We start from the raw sequence: 23626 nt of genomic DNA on the forward strand, positions 1-23626 counted from the left end.
TGTTGGATACTCTGCCTGTCTTCACACATAGTGCTTGGATACAGCTCACATTAAAGTGATTTGTGACCTTATAAAAACTCATATTCAGAGGTAAACACATTGGTAATTCTAACAGACAATAAGTGATCTAGCAAAGCCAACAAACAAATCGTAGACTATACATGTGTGTAAAAACCAGGAAAAGTGAAAATGATGGAAAGTGTTGGCTGCATGGTTGGTTTTAATTAATAAAATGTGAAAATGGCTATTTTTGGAGTTAGGTAGGGCTTTACTTTTCACTTTATCTTCTTTCATAAAACATATAAAGCCTGTTATCTGTCCTATACTCTGATTTTTCATTAGATATTGCCATTGTCATAGACATTCCCTGTGTCTCTGTGGTCCTTTCCTGCCAAGATTTTAAATTCTTTAAGGGCAAAGATGTTTAGTAGTTTTGTATTCCTCACAAACTGCAGTGTTAAATAACTGGTAGACAGTTGTTCAGTGCAGATTTGCTAAAACAAAAAAGTAGTTTTTTGTTTGTCAAAAAGAACATTTCAGCGATGTGTTAATTTAGTCTTGTTGGTGTATCCATGATTTCAATGTGAAGTATTGGTGATTCCAGTGTTAAGGGTGTGAAAGGTGGAATTTATCCTCTGTGATGGGTTAAAACACCTTGTGGTCTATAACAAGTAGAACATTTCTCTCAAGGAAAAAAAAAACATTTTATTTTATTTTGAATGGGAAGGAACATAATAGATCTAAGCATTTGAAAGACTGGATTTCTGAATTTTGAATGGCATGACAGCTTAGTTTTTACTTAATTATAACTGCAATTCCAAGTTGATGCACATGGCATAGATTCCTACTACAAAATAGTATCATTAATTTGAAATATGTAGATTCTGAATTGGCTGTATATGTAAGGCATGTTTTCCTTTTGTATTGTTCTAGTGATTCTTATATGTTAAAGTACATCAGATTGTCAGATTAGCAGATAGAATAATAATAAATGGACACTATAGTGGGGTTGAGACGAGAAACACGAATAGTATATACACATAGCACTTTCTCTGTTTCCTCCTTTTCTTTGGCCTCATCTCCTTTTGATGTAGAGTTAAGAGGGAAAGTTATCAGGCTGGGCAATTTTGAATTATGGAAAACAGGTTTGCAGTATTTTGAGGTAATCCTACTACATTTACTCAATTTTTAGCAGTTTATTAGGTCCTAGGGCATATTTGCTAAAATTGACTTCTGTGATATTTTTCTCATAATGACCTCCCTCTCTGAGCTTCCATCCGTCTCTAGACTCTTGGCTTTTTCCCATTTTTATTAATTTACAAGCAATTTTAAAAATTTTCCTTTGGTGTCTAAACATTTGCCAGTTCCTGAAATTGTAAATGAGGACAGAGCCCCTACATTCTTGAAGCATATCATCTAGTGAGTGGATAAAAACAATAGGTATCAATTGTGAGTGATAATGAGTGAAAGTATCAGTGAGGGTGACAAAACATGAGAGACACCTAACTCTGGGAAATGAACAAGGGGTAGTGGAAGGGGAAGTGGGCGGGGGGGGGGGTTGGGGTGAGTGAGTGATGGGCACTGAGGGGGGCACTTGGCAGGATGAGCACTGGGTGTTACATTATATGTTGGCAAATTGAACTCTAATAATTTTTTTTTTTTAAATTGTGAATGATAATGATAGTAGGGGAGTAAATAGAGGGCACTGTCGGGCTGGGGGGACCTAACCTGGTCTGGGTATTTAGGAAAAGCTTATAAGAGAAGGTGATTTCTTTCTTCATACCTTCTTGCTGTCTCCTATATTCTAAAGTTGCCTTCTTAGAAGAAGCCCTGCTCCATAATATTTCCCTTCTCTGTTCCTTCCCCATCCAAAACTAATTTGCTTGTTTGTTAAAACAATAAAAAAACAAAACAAAACAAAAAAAATTTAGACAAAGACGTAAATGAGGATTCATCTTTTTACTTTGCAGTAACAATAGGAGTTTAACATAAAAGTTTTTTTTTTTTTTTCTCAAAGATTTTATTTATTCATGAGAGACACACAGAGAGAGGCAGAGACAAAGGCAGAGGGAGAAGCAGGCTCCTCGAGGGGGAGCCGATGTAGGACTCAATCCCAGGACCCTGGGATCATGACCTGAGCCAGAGGCAGATGCTCAACAACTGAGCCACTCAGGCATCCCTAACATAAAAGTGTTTTTAATTGATTTTTTAATTGATGGCGTGGTTAGATGAGTAATATATTTCTGAGCAGGTAAATCCAAAGGCAGTGTACCCCTAATCATAATAAAATACTTAACACTTATGAATCTTTATTTGTATTTATCAGGGATTAAGCTAAATACTTAATATATATTATATTCAAGTGAAATACACAAATGTACAGCATGCATAAGTGAGGGGAGTGCAAAGGAAGAGAGAGAAAGAGAATCTTGAGCAGACTCCCCACAGAATGTGGGCCTGACATGGGGCTTGATCTCACAACCCCAAGATCATGACTGGAGCCAAAATCAAGAGTCAGACACTCAACTCACTGAGCCACCCAGGTGCCCCAAAACATAGCAAACTCTTACTGCCCACTCTGCCTCCCTCATTTTTTACAAGCATCTTCTTATTTACAGGGATCAGAAAAATAGTCTATTTAAGAAGCCTAGTGGCTTAACACAGCAAACCCCGACATTAGAAACCTCTAATTCACTGATTTTCATTCAGCATAGGAAGTGGGATGGGAGAAGGATATAGTATGGGAAATACATATATTATGTTACAAGTATCTTGATTTTTATGTTGAAGTCACAGTATCTTATTTTGAAACTTTAAATAATTGTAAAGGAGATCATCAAATGTTTGTTTCTAAAACTGAATGTGGATTTTAAAAGATTTTGGTAAAACATTGTCCTTATTCTATTCTGAGTCTCTAATTCTGGGTCTCTAATTCTTATATTTATTGTATTATGTACCAGGAATTTATGAAGAATGCTTCCTCCTTGATTTTATGTATTATATCTATTCTAATTATAGTTTTCCCCAGTTACTTGAAGGATGCAAGTCAAAGACTGAATTCTGTGAGGTTTAGATTGTCTTTCCTCTGCCCTCATTACAATGTACTATTTTGTGGGTGTGGTCAATTTGCTAATTCAAATACTGTTTGGTGTTTAGTAGTCTCTAGAATTGAAGGTTACTAATTGATGTGATGTGTTGATGTGGAAGGTCAACTTTCTTAGGTACAACTTACATAAAATAAGCTGTCCTTTTAAGGGTACAGTTGGATGAGTTTTGACAGAGGAATGCACCCATGTAACCGTTACCTTAATTAAGATAAAGAACATTTCCATCACCCCAGAAAGTTCCTTTATGTCTCTTTGTGGTCATCCTCACCCTTCCTCCCCTTGTCCCTAGGCAACCACTAATCTGCTTTTTGTTACTATCCTTTAGTTTTGCTTGTTCTCCACTGGAATCATATAGTATGTACTCTGTTTTGTATCTGCTTTCTTTTGCTTATTAGCATGATGTTTTTGTGATTCATCCATGTTTGTTGCATGTGTTAGTTATTCCTTTTTTTCCCTTGCTAAGTAATATTTTATTATAATGGATGTATGACAGTTTATCTGTTCATCCGTTGATAGATCTTAGAGTTGTTTCTAGTTTTTGGCTCTGAGGAACAAAACTACCATAAGTATTTGTGTACCAACCGTTATGCGGACATGCGTTTTCATTTCTCTTGGGAGTGAAATTGCTGGGTCATGTGTAAATGTATACTTACATTTATAAGAAATTTCTAAACTGTTTTCCAAAGTGTTTGTACGGTTTTACACTCTTACCAGCAATGCGTGAGAGTTCCAGTTGTTCCACATCCTTGTCCAGCATTTGGTACTATCAGTCTTTTTATTTTTAGCCATTCAAGTTAGTGTATCTCATTGTGGCTTTAGTTTTCATTTTCCTGATGACTGCAGTTGTTGAGCATCCTTGCATGTGCTTTTTGGCCATTTGGGTATCTTTATTTGTTCTGTGTTTATTCAGATCTTTTGTTCTTTTTTTTAATTTATTTTTAAATAATCTTTATGCCCACATAGAGCTCAAACTCACAACCCCAGGATCAAGAGTGGCACACTCTACTCACTAAGCCAGCCGGGTGCCCTGAAATCTTTTGTTCTTTTTAAAATGTGTCCCCCATTATTGAACTGTAGAGTTGTTGTTTTTTAAATATAATCTGATACAACTCCTTTATCAGATATTTGTATTATGAATATTTTCTTCCACTCTGTACCTTGCCTTTTCGTTTTCTTATCAGTTTCTTTAAAGGAGAGTGTATTTAAAATTTTGAGTACAATTTCCTAGTTTTTTTCTTTTATGGCTGGTGCATTTTCCATCCTAAAAGATCTCTGCTTACCTAAGATCCTGACTTTTTTTCCTATATTTTCCTATGAAGAAAAGTTGTAGCCTTTGTGTTTAGGTCCATGATTTTTCTTAAGTTAATTTTTTGTGTAGGCTTATGAATAAGGTTCATAGTTCGTGTTTTCTGTACTGTGATGCACTTATTCCAGGCTTTCATTTGTAGTAGGCTCACATACCTGTGACATTTCATTAACAGCAAGAAATACATGTATTCATTAATATGCAATCTTTAACATATCCTTCATTTTATACATCAGACTTATTTAAAAGCATTTACATAAAAAATGCTGTTTGTGTAAAAATCCTTATTTTGAAGAAATTTTTATTTTCTAATCATCACTATACTTGCATTATTTATCATGTTTTATATATTGATTTTTGGTGAAACACTTAGATCCTGCAAAGCTAAAGTATTAAATCTCTGGCTAACACAGAGTTCAGGATCTTCAGATCTTGATCTGTGATCAGACAGCCCTGGGTACAAATCAGGGTTCTGTGATGGGACATTCCTGTTCCTTTGGTTGTGGTCCTCTTTCTTTTACCTTGCCTTGACTACTTTTGTTTGCCGTTTGGTAGAAGGAAAACAAACTCTCCTGTAGAAATCAGGTAAGTACGTGAAAGGAGTGAAAGAATTGGTTGAGTTCAAAGGTTCTTTCTTGATCTTCTCTATTTTTTTCTCCTCTTTATTTTTTCTATGAGCCAATGTCTTTCTTGTCTTTGAACTTGTTCTTTCTCCCTTTTGGGAGAAGAACTGCCCATGCTCTGCAAGTACCTCCTTTCTTTATATAGTCTTTTTCTGAGAGTGAGATTGGATTTCTCTGGGGTTTACATGGGATGCTTTGAGCCTAATGTCCCCAGATGTTAGATTTTCTTGGGTTTAAACACCAGTGAGAGCACTCAAAACAGAGGTCAGTGGGGAGGATTTCATGTTACAAATAAATAGCAAGGATGCAAACAGGCCTTCCTTCTGTCTCCTAATACTTCATCTGTTCTACTTTGCCATAGCTGTTTTTAAATCTTGGAGCAGTTCTACTCTACCTGTCCAGCGAGAAACCAATATATATGACGCTTTGTGATATTCTTGCATTTGTTTTGTTTATGGGGTTAGTTCTCTGGTTTGTGATACTGGTTTCACATGCCATCTTGTGTTTCTCCAGATAGAATATAGTTCTTTACAGTTCGTTACTAATATGTCATTATGTCTTTTTCTCTCTCCCATTTTCTCTTCTCTCTTTACCCTGTGGTTCTTGTGCAGGTCTGGTTCAGCGTTGTGTGATCATCCAGAAGGATGACAATGGATTTGGGCTGACGGTCAGTGGAGACAATCCAGTCTTCGTACAGTCTGTCAAAGAAGGCAAGGCATTTTTTAAAAAAGTCTTGTCACTTGGGAGCAGAGTTAAGAATAGAAAAACTTAATGTCTATTGCCTAGAATAAAATAATCACATACATTATACAGGTCATAATGGTCCATTGTGTTAGATTGTCTTTAGTGTAATTTATAGACATGAATTCTCCCCAATTGATTTTCTTTGTACTTACTAGAAAGAAAACAGCCTTAGTTTTAGAAACTATATGACTCCTTGTTTGTGTTGCTTTTTGATGTATAAAGCAACTTTATACATCAAAAAGCAATACAAAGTTTATAGAATTTTATAGAAGTTTATAGAATTTTATTTCTTCCTGGCACCAGAGATATTTTTAGACCAGATTAAAGAAATGGTTATATGCACCAAAACACCTACTTTTCCCAAAATGACAATAATAGTATATTCTATTACATATATTGAATACATTCTTTATGCTGTAATTTGAGGTAGGTATTTTTTATCCCCATTTACAGGGGATATTGAGGCTTAGAGTGAAAAAAAAAAACAACACATAAAACCAATCCATGGTCACACAACTAGTGAGTGGCAGAGGCACATGTTTTTTAACCATTTGGCTATACTGCCTCTCCTTCAAGAAAATTATCGGCACATGCAAATGATTTACATTTTAAGTAATTAATTTCTCTTACAGATGGAGCAGCCATGCGGGCTGGGGTACAGACAGGTGATCGAATCATCAAGGTAAGGAAAAGACTATTACGGAATTTATGATAGATTTTAAAACAGCATATATTAACTGTATTTGATTTTTTTCACTTGGATTTTTATAAAAAGCAGTGCATTATATATATTTGTTGACTATAAAAAACACTTCATTTATTTTAAAATTAGTATTACTCTTTACTGAAGGGCATAATAAAAGGCATGAATAAATGGAGTCATGTGTATTCTTAGATAGGAAAGTAACTCATTGTGATAAAGACCATTTCTTTCCAAACTACTCTGTTAGCAAGAAAGTCTCATCAGAATATATTCATATGACTGGGGAGATGTGTTATTATTTGTCAAACTCATGAGTCTTCCAAATGAATTTTACAGAGGTTTAAGAATAGCTTAAGAAAAAAAATATTATATATATGGGTATGTGTGAGATGAGATGGTAGGGATTAATTCAAAGCAAGTTGCTCTAGTCTAGGTATAGGCCTGTCCGTCCAGAAACAGGGAGGAGTGGAACGATCAGTCATTACTCTTGAGATGTTGAATAATCTGAATACTTAAAATCAAATTATAATATAGGAAAAGGCACCATGAGTATTTACAAACAACTATCTAGAAATAAGTATTTGAAGTTTCAAATACCTACTACAGAGTAGAATGCCTTACTTGTAAAGAGAGAGCACTTTTAAATTCCTAAGAGAATAATAAATAAATAAATAAATAAATAAATAGCCTAATCAAAACAAGGTGAAGAATTTTATCAGGCTCCCCAAAATAATTGAAATAAATAATATATTAAGGAGGATAGGTCTCATCTCATTAATAACAAAGAAGTAGAAATTAAAATGATAGCTTAAGGGGTACCTGGGTGGATCAGTTGGTTAACATCCAGTTCTTGGTTCTGGCTCGGTCATGATCTCTAGGTTGTGAGATTGAGCCCTGCATTGGGCTCTGAACTGGGCCATTGAGCCTGCTTAAGATTCTCTCTTTCCCTCTACTTCTCACCCCCTTTTCTCTCTCCCTCTCTAAAGCATAAAATAAAATAAATAAAATGATAGGTGAAAATATATTTGGTTGTCAGAAATTTTAAAGATTATTGATAATATAACTTTGGCATGGCTTGGGCATGGTAAAATGGCTAGTCTCATAAACTTGTGAGTATAAATTGGGTAAACTCTATTTGGATGTCAATTTGTGAATGTATCAAAAATGATATACTATTTTATTTTATTTTATTTTATTTTATTTTATTTTATTTTATTTTATTTTATTTTATTTTATTATTTAATTTATTTTATTTTATTTTTTTAAAGTGAGAAGGAGAGCAGGGCAGGGGCAGGGGCAGGGGTAGAAGGAGAGGGAATATATTGAGCAGGCTCCACACCCAGCAGGGAGCCTGATGTGAGGCTAGATCCCATTACCTGGAGATTATCACCTGAACTGAACCCAAGAGTCCCATGCTTAATTGACTCTGCCACCCAGGTGCCCCCCAAATTACATACTTTTAGAGAAATATATAGCTTTTGACCAGCAAGTTTGCTTTTAGGACTTACCTAAGGAAATAAGTGTATAAATGTGAACTGACATATGTATAGGGAAATTCATTTCAGCTTTGTCATATTGAAAATTTGTGTGGGCGCCTGGGTGGCACAGTTGGTTAAGTGTCTGACTCTTGGTTACAGCACAGGTCGTCCTCTCAGGGTAATGGGATGGAGCCCAACTGGGCTCTGCACTCAGCATGAAGTCTGCTTAAAAAGATTCTCTCTCCCTCTCCCTCTGCCCCTATTCCCTGCACTCACTCACTCACTCTCTCACTCTCAAATAAGTCTTAAAAAAAATTGTAAACAGTTCAAATGTGCATAAATGGAGGGCTAGAAAAAGAAATTACATTTCGTTCACAGATGTTAAAAAGAATGGATTAGGTCTATGTGTATCTATATTGAAAGAAAACCATATACAACAAAAAAGTATTTATGTGCAGAAAAAAAGGCAATTATAATATATGTGTGTATATATATGTGTCTATGCCTGTGTCTGTGTATCTGGTGTGTGTATCCTAGAACATTGTCTCAGAGATTAAACTTCATGATTAACAGCTATCATCTCTGGTAGGCATGACTAGTATCTTTTTACTGCTATTTTAGACACTGATATATTTGAACTTGTAAAAATTAGCATTACCCATGTCAAGGAAAATAGCGTTGGTTCCATGTTTAAGAGTTTTTCTTCATTTGGGTTAGTGGAAGTTTTGGATAACATTTCTTGCAGTTAGCCTATCTGAAAATTAGTTTTCTTTGTAAAGATTAGGTCATGGTTGGAAAACTTAAAGTAGAGTGAGTATTGTTAGGGAAATAATGCTTATTTTTTTATCTTTTAAAAAAATCAGTATGATTTTGAATCATGATTGAAAATTCATGATTGATTTTTGAATTTGTAGTTAAAAGCAAAATGGTCTTTTTTGTTTGCAAGAACCCTTCACTGTGAAGGACTTATAAAACCTGTTGTATAATATGTTTTGTTATTTTTCATGATAAGTTATAATATCCTTTAAATCAAGGCATTGTTTTATATTCAAGTTCATTTTGTTGCCAAGTTTGCTGAGTACACCTTATAGAATAGTGATAAAAGTGAATATTGAATCAAATATATACATATTTTAATATAGTTCTGTGTACTATATTCTAATCGGTTGTATTATGTACAATAATTTCTAAGGTCGATATAGCCATTCTCAATGGAATGTGTCTGACATTTTTTTATTTTCTTACAGGTGAATGGAACTCTGGTGACTCATTCAAACCATTTGGAAGTGGTGAAGCTAATCAAATGTAGGTGAATTTTATTCTCAGTTTTAATTAGTTTCTGAATCCTTTAAAGGAAGGATCAAAAAACATTTATGTAATAAGCCAGATAGTAAAATATTTTAGGGTTTGTGGGCCTTACCATCTTCTATTTTCTCATGATTGCACAAAAAGCCATTTGCAAATGAACAGTTGTGGCTGTATCTCAATAAAACTTTGTCAGGGATCCCTGGGTGGCTCAGCGGTTTAGCGCCTGCCTTCTTCCCAAGGCATGATCCTATAGTCCCAGGATCGAGACCCACATCGGGCTCCCTGCATTGAGCCTGTTTCTCCCTCTGCCTGTGTCTCTGCCACTGTCTCTCTGTCTCTCATGAATAAATAAATGGAATCTTTTTTTTTAAAAAAAAATTATTTTGTTAAAACAATCTGTGGGCTGGATATAGCCTCTTGGCTAGAGTTTGCTTTAACTCTGCATTAAAGGAAAGTCTGAAGTGAAAATCCCTAATTTACTAATAACTATATTTTATCTGCTTCATATATGTGGTAGATGATAATATCTTGTCATTCTTGGTAACATGGAAGGCATATATTTGAACGACATGCATGAGTCATCTGAGGGGGAAGAGATAGAGAATTCACATGGAATGGCCCAGATGAACTGAAATGGAACTTTAAAAATCATCCAGCATAGTCATGTTTCCTCAAATAAGTAAATCATAAAATAAAATCCAGGGTAATGATCTCTTGGAAATCTCCAGGGTTAAGGCTTTGGAATCTTCTGCATCATCAGACTATTCCATAGTAGACTACAAGTAAGATAGTTGTTTATGGCCAAGCAGAAACACTACTACTTTATTTAATCCTGTTTTTGTTTCATAGGGTGGACATCTTGAGAATTAATTTAATAAACTGAGTTCCTTCTTAGCTGTCTTACCACTGTTTAACTAAAGCAACCCCTGAATCCTGTTTACCTTTTTATCAGACAGCTAGGCTCTAAAAGGTCCCTAGGATCATAGTTCTTAACTTTAGTACTTTTTAAAAAGGAATGAGATGATCACAATTAGATCCCCATCCTCGAATCAGTTTATTTATGTAATGAGATTGTGATTTGTACATTTTTATGTGCTACATAACTATGATGGTTTATGATAATAAATAAATATAAACCTGATCACTATTGAGGAGTATAAAAAGTCAGATTATTTCTTTAACTTTTTAGATTATATATTTTACTCATTCTAGTGTAAATTTTACTTAATAAAAAGGAAATCATAGCCCTATAGCAGGTAAGATGACTTATCCAATACTGAAAGCCTGGCTAAAAACTTAAAGGTAAACATAAATCACTGTGAGCATCCACAACAGATCTAAATTTGCAATGCCTTGCACTGTGTACTCTCTTTATACTGGAGGTCCCTCACATCCTACCCTGTAATGCATCTTCTGGACATGATAAAAGGGATTTCAGATGAAAGCAGTTTAAACATAGCTGAAGAGGGAAGGGAAGAAATAGGAAACCAGTGGAGGTGAACACATGGATAAGTAAATAAGCTATTACTAATGGAGGGCATTCTGACAGAAATACAAGTGAAAAACCTTACAAAGTATATATCCCTAAATTCTCCCAAATCATAGCATTTGTGACCACTAAATGTACCAAAAAAAAAAAAAAAAAAAGGCTTTTAGAACCTCAAACACTGACACAATTGATGGTGAGTTCTGCAGGCAGTTAAATAGGTAGACAAGTATGAAATGCATTTAAATTCTCTGTTGAAAAGTCTAAGAGGAAGATATTGTCACTTTAAGGTCTGTTATCTAGAAAAGTCATTTATTTGGAAAGTCTCCTCTCGATGCTAGATAAATCATGAATGTCTGTTCTGGAGTCTTTCTGGTTAAGGTTGGTTTTGCCCTCTGTCCTTTATGCCTAGTGAAGTTCTGTCTTCACATTTAAAGTAGAAAAACTCAAATTTATTGCGTGTTCTTTCCTGTTTTCGTGGGATATTTTTTGTCCTACTCATTTTTTTTTTAAAGATTTTATTTATTTATTTATGAGAGAGAGAGAGAGGCAGAGATACAGGCAGAGGGAGAAGCAGGCTCCATGCAGGGAGCCTGATGTGGGACTCGATCCTGGGACTCCAGGATCACGCCTTGGGCTGAAGGCAGGCGCTAAACCGCTTAGCCACCCAGGGATCCCCTGTCCTACTCATTTTTTAAAGTTAATTTAAAATTGCATCATGATATTCCCGAAAATTAGTTGAACCCTGCCTAGTTAGTATCATCTCAAAATATGATGGTTTCCTGAATTTAAGAAATTAATTGAACATAGTCATTAGTAGATGGTTGCTAATAACTCACCCTTCCAGAAATTAAGAACAATTCTTGGGATTATAAATTTTATTTGCCTTTGTGTCATATCTGATCGTATGAATAGTAATTTGCTATCTGAAAATGGCATCGTTCATTTAGATTTTTAGAGGACTCATAAAAAAGAAATGACAAGTTGGATTCTTTTTCTGTGGAGCAGTGATTAGTAGGTAATCAAACTTGCTCACATTACTGGATCTTACAGAACTGTCAAAGGTGAAGTAGCAAAATACCATAGACAAGTCTTTGACTTTGTTATTTTTCCTGTTCTCCCTCCCCAAGCTGGTTCCTATGTAGCTCTCACTGTTCAGGGACGCCCACCTGGGTCGCCCCAGATTCCACTCGCTGATTCTGAAGTAGAGCCATCAGTCATTGGACATATGTCTCCCATCATGACATCCCCTCATTCACCTGGAGCATCTGGGAACATGGAGAGAATTACTAGTCCTGTGCTCATGGGGGTAAGAGGGGGGAAAGCTTCTTTTAAATGCTCAGTGTGTAATGATGACTTTGCTTTATATTAAGAGTTTTAAAGCATTGATCTGATAAATTTAAGTTCAAGATACTGGAAAATAGCTTCCTTATATAAAAATTATGTATTAATTTGAAATTATTACAGAGTATTAGGATAGCAGATTGAATTAAGAAAGATTTAACACCTGTCATATATAGAACAAGGTGTCATTCACAAAAATATAATTAAGATACCCTATGTTCAAGGACCTTAGTTGTCTTCGGATATAAACTTTAAGAGGACAGAGTTTTGTTTGTTTGTTTATTGCATATTATATTACATATAATATATTCATATTAAGTCCTGTGACAATTCAAAGGAGGGAGGAAGCATATCAGTTGTAATAAGGAAGGACTTTATGGAAAGCTACTATTTGAATTGAGCCTTGAAAAACAGGTAACATTTAAGTAGTGGCCATGGGGAGGGAAGTAAACCAGGTAAAAGAAATAGAATAAACAGAGATAAAGAGCCAGGAAAGCACCAAGTATGTGGGGGAAGTTCCAAGATTCTTGTTTGGCTGGTGCCTGTTAAGGATTTAAGTAGTGGGAGATGAGGCTTGAAAAAAGTAAGACTATTTATTTTGAAAAATCACAACTACCAGGCTTATTTACATGTACCCGAAGAGGCAGTACGAATCCATTAAAATTGGGGAGTGGAGGTGGGCAAGAGAGTGACGTGATTGTAGCAGGATTTGAGGAAGGATAATTAGATAAAATCTTATAGCGTTGTGAAACAAAGATAGATGGTGAAGAGGAGTTAGGGAGCTGTCTTAACATTTTAGGCAGGAGGTACTGGGAAGTGTCATGCATGGGGATTGACAATACGGATCCAAAGGATGGATGGAAAGTGTAACATAATGATATTATACTTAAGGCAACTTCATTTCTCCAGCTAATATCAAAATGTAATGTCTTGAACCTAGTTTAATTTTGACTTTGAGCGTCAGGTCTCCCAGCCTGTCTTTATAACCGCTGCTTATTTTAGCTTCACGTCACTATATGGGTTCTTGTTTGTTTGTTTGTTGTTGTTGGTTTGTGTTTTTTTTTATCTTTTTTCTAGGAGGAAAACAATGTGGTTCATAACCAGAAAGTAGAAATTCTGAGAAAGATGTTACAGAAAGAACAGGAACGGCTACAGGTACTAAAGTTAGAAATGGGGCTTTTTACAGGCTAATGAAACTGAGTGGGCGTAGTTGAGTTGATATTTGTCATGATCACAGTCAAGTAGTACTGTAATCAATGCCATCACTATTTTATTAAGAATGGACTTTTTCTATATTTTCTTGCCACAAGTAATTAATTCTCAAAATATTTTTATAACTTTTCAGTTATTGCAGGAAGATTACAACCGAACACCTGCCCAAAGATTGCTAAAAGAGATCCAAGAGGCCAAGAAACACATTCCTCAGCTGCAAGAGCAGTTATCCAAAGCCACAGGCTCTGCTCAGGTAGCATCACTATTAAAAGTGCTACCCAACTTTTTGCAGGAGATTTTTCTTCTGGGAATGTGTTAGAGAATGTTGCAATTGCCTTTTTTAAAAGTTTTTTTTTTTTCTAGCATAGGCCAAGAGGATGTCCTGTGTAGCATGTTACAGAAATAATGATGTAACTACAAGAAATGTGGGCTTCCGATTCTTTGCTTGCTCATGATATCATGTTCCTTTGTTCCATAATTTAAAAAGAACTGAGTGCTTTTGCTTTGATGTGACAAACTACTAAAATGTATTTATATACGTTTGCATTTTTGAGGCTCATTCTGCCATTTTGAAAGAGAACGACATGTTTTTAAGTAGGAACGTAAGATTTTGTAAAGTGACAGGCATTATGCTAAATACAGAGACAAACATGTTCTTGCTAATCTTTACAGCAACCCTCTGAGATTAGATACTACTATTGTTTGCCCTCATTTTACGTGTACCTTTAGAGAAACTCAGATTAAATAATTTGCCTGAAGTCATATAGCTCAAAAGCAATGGAACTGGAATTTAGACCCAGTCTGATGAGTTACAAAGCACTTTCATGTTCTTAGCAACTATATTTTTACTGAAGTTTTAAACTAGATATAAACAGAATTTATTACACAGGTGTAAGTTATGGAGATGATGGTCTTACTAGAAACAGTAGCTCAGCCAGATTTGTAATCTCTAATATTTATGTTTGAGATAGGAAAAGGTCCTTATATCTCATCTTAAAGTAAAATGGACCATATTCCTGTACCATTTAAAATGAGTAAAAGCTGTTGATTCATTATGCTTTCTGAGTCTGTGAGTGAAAGCCACAGTTTCATAGAACTCAAAGGATTCTTTGAGATCATGTAGCCTCATTGGCTCATCTTAAAGTCAAAACATCATTCAGTTGAGAAAATTAGAGCCTAAACTGGTTAAATGACATAGCCAAGGTCACATCACTGTAAGGTCTCCTGACTTCCTGGTTTGATGTACTTGTGGCTACATGGTATTTAGTTTTTTTCATTACTCTCAGTCCCATTAGCTCTATGAGATTTTGATTATTATGCCTCAGTAATGTTGACAGTTTTATGTAGTTATAATTACTGAATGAAGACAACATTTTTATTCTGTTCAAACAATAAAAACGTGGTTCCTGTATTCTATTATAGCATTGTGTTCCAGAATTGGCTACTTATTGAAATTCAAAAGTGTTGGAAGGCAGTTAACGAGAAGTTATAGTGTAATAATCTTTACTATAATGGGCAGGAAATATGAATCATCTAATTTAACCAACTCTTTTACCTTTCTGCCCTATTCAGAAGTTTGAACTTTTATTCTCCTTGCTAAAACATCATTTTCCCTGTCTTTGAAATCATGCCATATTAGAACCACAGAATTGGTAGTTATTTATACTTTAAGTTTTTAGAGGTTTAAGCCTCCTTGATCACATCAAACTGGCCAGATTTTTGGTAAATCTCCAATTAGGTGACAGTGTGAGTCTGTTTATGCAGTCAGTAATGAATGTTTCTTTTATTGTGTTGGTGTGTGTGTGTGTGTATTTAATCTGTTTTAGGATGGAGCTGTAGTTACCTCCTCCAAGCCTGTAGGTGAGCCGCTGACAGCCAGTGAGGTAGAAGCAGATCCTGGTGAGGGAATAGGCAGACTTGACTACTGCACTGGAGATGCTTCTCGGCCCGGCAGTGACAGCGCTGACGTAAGTGTTCTGCATCATGGTTTTCTTCTCTACAGCTCCTTTCCATATTTGATTTTAAGTTACATGAATTAGAGGTGTTCTCTTATTACTTACCTTTATCACCACCTTTAATATAGCAATGAGCAGAAATTTTGCAGAAATGAGCAGAAATTCTGCACTCTGTTGTCTATGTTCAGAGTTCACTTTTCCCCTTAGATACACATTGCCAAATGTTTCTTTTGAGGAGGTGGAATTTCCCAGCAGGCATCTTGTTTGTGGGTTGAGAAGTTAATAATGCTTTTTTTTTTTTTTTTTTAACTGAACCAAGAGGCCAACTGTTGATATCTTTAAGAGCATGTTAATATTCCATTTGTGGTCAGAGTGACTCAGTCTTGAATCACGGGGCACTTTGCCATTACAAAGAGGAAAAGCCTTAGTCCTATTAGATAGACTTGAGTTAATAGTCCTTGTTTAGTAACACTTTCTTGATTAACCCCCAAACTGCCAGATGAAGATGGATCTTTGTTAAGATGAATACGATGTACCACCATGGTCGTAGGAGTACTGACCAGTTGAATTCACTGTTGCTTACTCAGCATTCCTTTTTTTTTTTTTTTAAAGATTTTATTTATTTATTCATAGACACAGAGAGAAAGAGACAGAGACACAGGCAGAGGGAGAAGCAGGTTCCATGCAGGGAGCCTGATGTGGGACTCGATCCTGGAACCCCAGGATCACACCCCAGGCTGCAGGCGGCGCCAAACCGCTGCACCACAGGGGCTGCCCTTACTCAGCATTCCTTTGTAGGTAGTATGCAGTGATAGGAATAATGACTTAAGAATAGACCACCCTCTTTATTTTATTTTAATTTTTTAAAAGATTTTATTTATTCATGAGAGACACAGAGAGAAGCAGAGACATAAGCAGAGGGAGAAGCAGGCTCCCTGCAGGGAGCCCAGTGTGGGACTCGATCCCAGGACCCCAGGATCACGACCTGAGCCAAAGGCAGACACTCAACCATTGAGCCATGCAGGCACCCCAGTCACCCTCTTTAAAAGTGATAAGGAAAATAGTCTAAACCAGTGTTTTGAAAACTGTGGATCATGGAATCAATTTAGTGGGTTGGGGCTAGCATTAAAAAAAAAAGAATAGGGGATCACTGGGTGGCTCAGTGGTTTGGCGCCTGCCTTTGGCCCAGGGTGTGATCCTGGAGTCCCGGGATCGAGTCCCACATCAGGCTCCTGCATGGAGCCTGCTTCTCCCTCTGCCTGTGTCTGCCTCTCTCTCTCTCTCTCTCTCTCTCTAATGAATGAGTAAATAAAATATTTAAAAAACAAAAGAATAGAATAGAAAATAATGCTTTGTAAGATACAGATAAACTAAGTGTTACTTCTTGTGACTTTTATTATATATAAACGTACAATGCACATGTGTGTGTTCACATGCTGGTTAACAATGTAAAGTTTCTTATTGAAGGTAGTGAAAAAAAAATTTGAAAGCCACTGGTTAAAGCCATCATTCAGGCTTTAACCTGAATGATGAGGCTTAGGCCCAATGACTCAGAACTTCATTCAAGGAAAATTTGAGGATTTTTTTGGGGGGGGAGTGGTGAGGGGTAAGGGGGAAGATAGTGCTAGCAGTCTTATGATTGGATGGGCGAAACTGACTCAAAAAAACACTTACTGGGCATACATACCATATGCTGTAATGAGTGTTTTACATTCCTTATTTTAGTTAATTCTACTGTTATCATAATTTTACAAAAGAAAAAACTGGCCAAAGGGAGTTAACTAATTTGCTAATAACTTACACAGATAATCTGTAATCTGCCTACGTCTAGCTCTAAAGTACTAGTACTCTAAATATAAACGAAAGTACTGAGGAGTAGAAATGCATAACATTTGGGGAGAGCAGTGAAAACTTTACTGATGTATTAGGGTTATGGACGGAATGGCTAGAGTTTATCTTAGAAATAAAGGCTTGACTTCAGGTTCTAAAAGGCTTCATGTTGTTCTCGCAGAACTGTTTTTAAGGATTTTTCTTGCATTCTCCTTTTAGATTTAGTGCTGTTTCTCCTGTCTGTTTTCATCTCTACCACTAGATATTTTCTTGAGAGGACAGGGACATCTTTGACTTTATGTCACCAAAGCTTGGCAGATCCTACAATTAGGAATTTGCAACAAATGGCACAAAAGAAAAATTTGAATATTATCTTGTATTTAGAGGAACATTGCAATAAAATGTGTGGCTTAGAAATATAACTTTAAAAAAAAGAAATATAACTTTATGGAACACAGAATGAATTGACAAGTGTAGAAATAGGCATCCCAGTGACTTGAGACTGAGATATGATTTGTATTTAGTAAGTATTTGAATGAACAACAGAATGAATGAGAGTTTGGGCTTTATCTTGCATGTAGAAGTGAGAAGCATAGTCAGAAACATGTCAGAGTAGAAACGAATTCGAATAAAGAGACAGAAGACTGCTTAGCTTACTAGGATCTTTCCAAATGTATGTTGAATGGCTAATAAATATTGGCTCCCTACTTTGTGCCAGTAGTTGGGCCTAATGCTGTACAGATACTCTTCTAAACTCTCCTAATAGTATTAAAGAAGTATCACCATTTTTTAGATGAGGACATTGAAACCGGGTAAATAATAAACCGGATGTTGTGGAAATCCAGGTGAGAGATGATAGAATGCAGGCGAGGATATTCACTGAACACATAAGAAATTCGTTTAATTCTTATAAGCATCTGTGTGGGGCAGCCCTGGTGGCTCAGCGGTTTGGTGCCGCCTTCAGTACAGGGCCTGATGCTGGAGACCAGGACCAAGTCCCACATCGGGCTCCCTGCATGGAGCCTGCTTCTCCCTCTGCCTGTGTCTCTGCCTCTGTGTGTGTGTGTCTCTCTCATGAATAAATAAATAAAATCTTAAAAACAACAACAAAAAAAGCAAGCGTCTGTGTGAAGCCTTACACACAGACGCTGTGCTGCTTTTTCCTTACAGATTCCCACCGTTGTTCCATGTGGACTCTATTAAGACTGTAGGAGCCAGTCTTCTATCTTTTGTATCAGTGGTTTTAAATTTTTCTCCATTTTCTACTTGTCTAAAATAATCTTCTTGTGATGTTTGTGATATTCTTATTGTAAAGCTCCCTGCTCATGCTAACCTCAGAAAAGGCTTTGAATACCCAACACCCAGTTCTCACAATAGAAGCAAGTTCATTCACAAATCATCTAAAATTTAGAGCATCTGCCTCTCAGATTTTTGTGAATTTGTGGCTGGTGTTTTTTAAGAACTTGTTTTGAAAGAATTTTAAACCTATTCAAAAATAGAGACTAGCATAACATTACTTTCTATGTACCTGATCAGCCTCAGAAGTCATCAACAAGTGTTCATTTTCTGGTCTGTGTACCCCATTCTTCACACCCTCCAAATACTGGAGTATTTTCAAGTAAATCCAAGACATTATTTCATTAATCTGTGTTTTTAAGAGAAAATAAGACTTTTTCAAGAAATACAGCCATAATAACATTATCATCAAATCACATTTCTTAATATGCAGTTTAATTATTCTAATTGTCTCATAATGATCTTTCTGCATTTGGTTTATGTGAGTCAGGATCTAGTCAAGGTCTTTAAGCCTTTGGTTTCTAAGTCTCTTAATTCGTTACCTTTTTTTGTCTGTGTGACAGAAACTGGGTCATATGCCCAGTAAAACAAACTCATATTTTAATTGTATTTTCATGGTGGTGTTTAATGTGTTCATCCCTCTATGTTTCCTGAGAGCCATTAGTGAGATCTAGAGTCTTGATCAGATTAAGAGCTGTTGTTTGGCCAGAACAATGCATGGGTGGACCTGTGTACATCCTGTTACATCATATCAGGAGGTGAATGTCTGGTTGTCTTTCTGTGACTGTAGGTTTGTTGAAGGTGTTCAGATGATGTCAGCATGGTTCCTTCATAATCAACTTTTCCATTAAGCTTTTATGTAATGTTCTTACCAGTCATTGATGATCAAATGCCTGCATCCATTATTTAATTAGTGGTTTCAAAAGGATGCTATTATAATTTTGTCATTCCTTCTGTGTTTACTAGATGGAATTATTTGACAAAGAAGAATTTTCTCTTAATAGCTTTTAGATTACCCTAAAATGTAGCTTATACAGGAAATGAAGTTTACTAGCTTACTGCAAACAGATACATAGAGTTGGTACCCTAACAAAATCTAAAGGTCACCAATGGGGGGGGGGTGTGTTCACATGCATATGTGTAATATTTTGAATTCATAGACTTTAACATATTTGCTTGTTGTGTTTGAGTCCATTGTAATCATTACTTTTTGTTGTTGCTGAAACTGTCCCTCTTTGGGGTGGTGGGAGCTCCCTTGAGTTGTCCTCTCTGTTCTTTTAACATGACTTCCTAGTAATTTTGATAGCTTTCTTGCTTTTTGGTGTGACAAGATTATTCTAGCTTTATCTTTTATATTTCTTGTCCTAGACCTAGAGTCCTCCATTTCCCCAAGATGGGGCTTATGTTTGAAGCTACTATTGTCTTTATCTTGTGCTAGCTTGGTATATGTATAAATAGAATGCATCTTCCCAATTGATGTTCACACAAAAATCTCTTGTACCTCGTTTTCAGCTGTTCTGAAGAATGCCTCCTCAAAGGAATATTTTGGGGTGTTCCTCATCCTCCAGAATTGAAGTTCTGCACATCATATTGTTTCTGTTTTACATTAGGTCATCCTAGACATACCATGTAAATTTTATATATAAGAATCTACCCATCACTTTCACATGATACAGAAACATAGAAGCTTAATTTTATTCATATAAATAGGCCAAAATGTTTTTAACTTGCACAGAAAGAAGAGTTGGAGGCAGAGGGGGTTAGAAGAAGTCATAAAGACAGAGTTTAACTTTGACATATTGAGTTTGAGGTACGTAAATACATCTAGTTGGGATTACTTGGTAGAAATTAGCTGTCAGGCCTGGAGATACAGTACAGCTGTTCTCTTAATGCGATATTATTTATCAACATAAAACTTAGATCAGTTGAGAAAATAAGTGTCTTGCCAAAGTCAGGAAAACAAATAGTGGAGCTAAGTATTCTATGAAAGGTATATCGTGGTTTCAGACACAAATGTGAAGTTCAGAACCTTATTTTTCCTTATCCCTTTCTGATGAGCCTATTGAAATGAACTGAATGTCTTTTTTTAGAGTCCCAAGAGTGCCCTGAAAGAGAGGATTTGTCTAGAGGAAAACCCAGAGAAAAGTGAAGTGATTCAGGACACTGTGAGTATGAAATCCATGAAATGGTAGTGCTTTCTTTAGCTTTCCTTCTACTTCAGTGACAGACACACCTGATATTTGTGGATTGTGTGTGTGCAGGTAGAGAGAGAAAAAACTTAAACTTATTAATAAATATTCGATAAATGGAGAGCTACTCCCATGATAGTTAGTTGGTATTATTAGGTGGTTTAATGTTATTTTACTTATTGTAGTAAAATGTACATAACATTTACTATTTTAATAATTTTTAAGTAAACAGTTCATTGTCATCAAGTTGTATGTATCACTGTGTACAGCCATCACCATATCTGTCTCTAGAACATTTTCCTCTTCCCCAACTCAACCTCAGTACCCATTCAACGCTGACTCCTCATTATCCTCAGCACTGGGCAACTACCATTTTACTCTGAATTTGACTACTTTAGAAACCTCTATGAGAAGCATCATATGTGTTGTCCTTCTGTGACTGGCTTATTTCACTTAGCATAAGTCTTCCAAGTTCATTTATATCGTAGCATGTGTCAGAATTTCCTTTTTAAGGCTGAATAATAGTCCATTGTATGTATAGACCATGTTTTGCTTATCTACTCATCACTCTGTGAACATTTGGGTTGTCTCCACCTTTTGGCTATTATGAATAATGCTACTATGACATGGGCCTACAAATATCTATTCAAGTTCTTTCTTTTAGTTCATTTGGCTGTTTTTTTCAGAAGTAGAGTTGCTGGATTTTGCATATTCTTAAGTAAATGCTTTTACTTTAGCATTCTCATTTTGTTTTTTAATCAGATTTATAAAAAGTTTTATAGTATAAGATTTAACAGAATATTGTGACTCATCAGTTATTAGCAACATAAGGACTATTGGAAAATCAGAGACACTGAAACAGCTAGAGTCTAACAACCACTCAAAACAAGTTTCTCATTTTACTTTTTTTTTAAACTTTAAAAAAAATTCCTAACGCCTTGAGGTTCAAAAAACAAGTAGTAAAAAAGGCAGAATCACGTTTAGAAGATGCAGATACAGAGTTCTGCACCACACCTGAGGAGGGAAGACCACAGCTACATAGTGCTTAAACTGTTTATATCTTGTGGATACATGTGCAGAGCTTCAGCTGTAACTCCTATACAGATAACCCCTGAATCAGGATAGCTTCACATCCTGCATGTCCGATTGCTCTCAGGTTGAGCCAAGATCTTCCCAAATTTGTGTTTATCTTCATACTGTATGGCCTTTGATTTTAGTATTTGTGGTCTTCAAACATCCATAATTTGTACATTACATATACATGCCTTTACACTACCTTTTTCATGCTAAATCCAACTTTGCAAGTGAGCTGACAAATGGAGGAGCCATTGCATGGGAGGGAGATCTGCCAACCTACAATTTATGTTTGCAATTTTGGTTCTTTGTTTCTATACAAAATGATTTTAATTTTGTGTGATTACTTGAAAATTTTGTTGCATTATGCCAGCGATTTTCAACCAGGAGTGATTTTGTCCCTCAGGGAACATTTGGCAGTGTATGGAAACATTTTTGATCGTCATGACTGGGAGGCTGCCGCTGGCATGTAGTGGGTGGGTGGACGCCCAGGATGCTGCTCAACATCGTACAATGCATAGGACAGCCCCCACAACAAAGAATTATCCGGCCCCAAATGTCAGCAGTACCAGGGTTGAAAAACCCTGCATTATGCACTTACGAAAATGAATTGAAAATGAAAAAACAGGGTTAAGGGACAGCTTTCAGTTATGCGATGTTAATAGAAGTCTTTGTATTAACCTCTCTCCTCACTTGTCTTATCATTTCTGCTCTCATTTTTCCTTTGTTCTGTTGTCTTCATTTACTTTTCTTACTCTAGCTCTTTAGAATTGTAATTGTTTACATAAGCCAACTATCTGTCTATGACAAGGTTTATATGAAATGAATGGAGTACACACAGAGTGATTAGAATCAGATATCCAAGAGTATAGTGAGCAAAAGGTGTTAATTATTTCCAGAGGAAATTTTTTTTCTTCCCGAGAAACAGTTGATACTGTTGTGCTTTTCTTTGCTAAAGCAGTTGATTGCTTTGAAAATTTGAGAACCACTTCTTTGAAAATCACTAAAAGAAAATAAAACGGAATCTTTTAGTGAACAATTTCTTTCTTTCTTTTTTTTTTTGGAAAGCTTTTATTTATTTATTCATGAGAGACACATAGAGAAGCAGAGATATAGGCAGAGGGAGAAGCAGGCTCCCTGTGGGGAGCCTGATGCGGGACTTGATTCCAGGACCTGGGATCACAACCTGATTCCAGGACCCCAGGATCACGACCTGAGCCAAAGGCAGACGCTCAACCACTGAGCCACCCAGGCATCCCTAGTGAACCATTTATTTTTGATGATTTGGCTTCATTCTGTGAATTTGACCAAGAGCTAATTTCTATTCCTTTTCTCTGCATGTTACCAGGATACCCAGTCTCTCTTTGGGAGCCCCTCTCCCCGTATAGCAGCTCATATTATTGGAGCAGAGGATGATGATTTCGGTACTGAACATGAACAGGTAGGTGATGACATTTTTTTCTAAAACACGGATTATTAATTTTTCAACGTGTTCAATTTTGTTGCAAAAAAATAAATGCTTTTTGGAGACTGGGATTATATTTGTAAAGATTTAAAGCTGTGTCCTAGAACTGAGATTGTTTAATTGCTTGGATTGTTTAGCTTTGACCAGAAGAAATGGCTTTGCCTTTAAAGCTGATAAGTGATTGATTTACACTTAAGTACTTCAATTTGGGAGATGGGAATATAATTGTAAATATATATTTTTTTATTTAAAATTCCAGTTGTTTATTGATGGTGTATAGAAATGTGAGTGGCATGATTCTTGTCCTTGTATCCCATGGTCTTACTAATAAACTCATTTACCACTTCTAGGAGCTTTTTAAAATAACTTTTTGGGATTTTTGACATAGACAACCAAATTTATTTCCTTGTTTACTTACTTGTTTTCAATCTGTTTATCTTTTATTTCTTTTTTTTAAAGATTTTATTTATTTATTCATGAGAGGTGCTGAGAGAGAGGCAGAGACA

General features: G+C 35.9%; 1 protein-coding gene across 7 annotated transcripts in view; it reads left to right on the plus strand.

Moving 5' to 3' along the window:
• Positions 1 to 23626, plus strand: part of ARHGEF12 (Rho guanine nucleotide exchange factor 12) — a 151198-nt gene that overhangs the window by 81396 nt on the left and 46176 nt on the right. For 6 of the 7 annotated variants that reach the window (XM_077893879.1, XM_077893877.1, XM_077893874.1 and 3 more), the window contains 9 exons: positions 5648 to 5746; positions 6413 to 6462; positions 9209 to 9266; positions 11886 to 12064; positions 13177 to 13254; positions 13445 to 13564; positions 15138 to 15278; positions 20483 to 20557; positions 23004 to 23096. In XM_077893879.1, the coding sequence (XP_077750005.1) occupies positions 6424 to 6462; positions 9209 to 9266; positions 11886 to 12064; positions 13177 to 13254; positions 13445 to 13564; positions 15138 to 15278; positions 20483 to 20557; positions 23004 to 23096 (783 nt within the window). In that variant the 5' untranslated portion in view covers positions 5648 to 5746; positions 6413 to 6423. The remainder of the gene's footprint in view (positions 1 to 5647; positions 5747 to 6412; positions 6463 to 9208; positions 9267 to 11885; positions 12065 to 13176; positions 13255 to 13444; positions 13565 to 15137; positions 15279 to 20482; positions 20558 to 23003; positions 23097 to 23626) is intronic. The other variant, XM_077893878.1, reaches the window with a different exon arrangement.

The sequence above is a fragment of the Canis aureus genome, chromosome 3 (assembly GCF_053574225.1).
Source record: "Canis aureus isolate CA01 chromosome 3, VMU_Caureus_v.1.0, whole genome shotgun sequence".
Taxonomy (NCBI): Eukaryota; Metazoa; Chordata; class Mammalia; order Carnivora; family Canidae; genus Canis; species Canis aureus.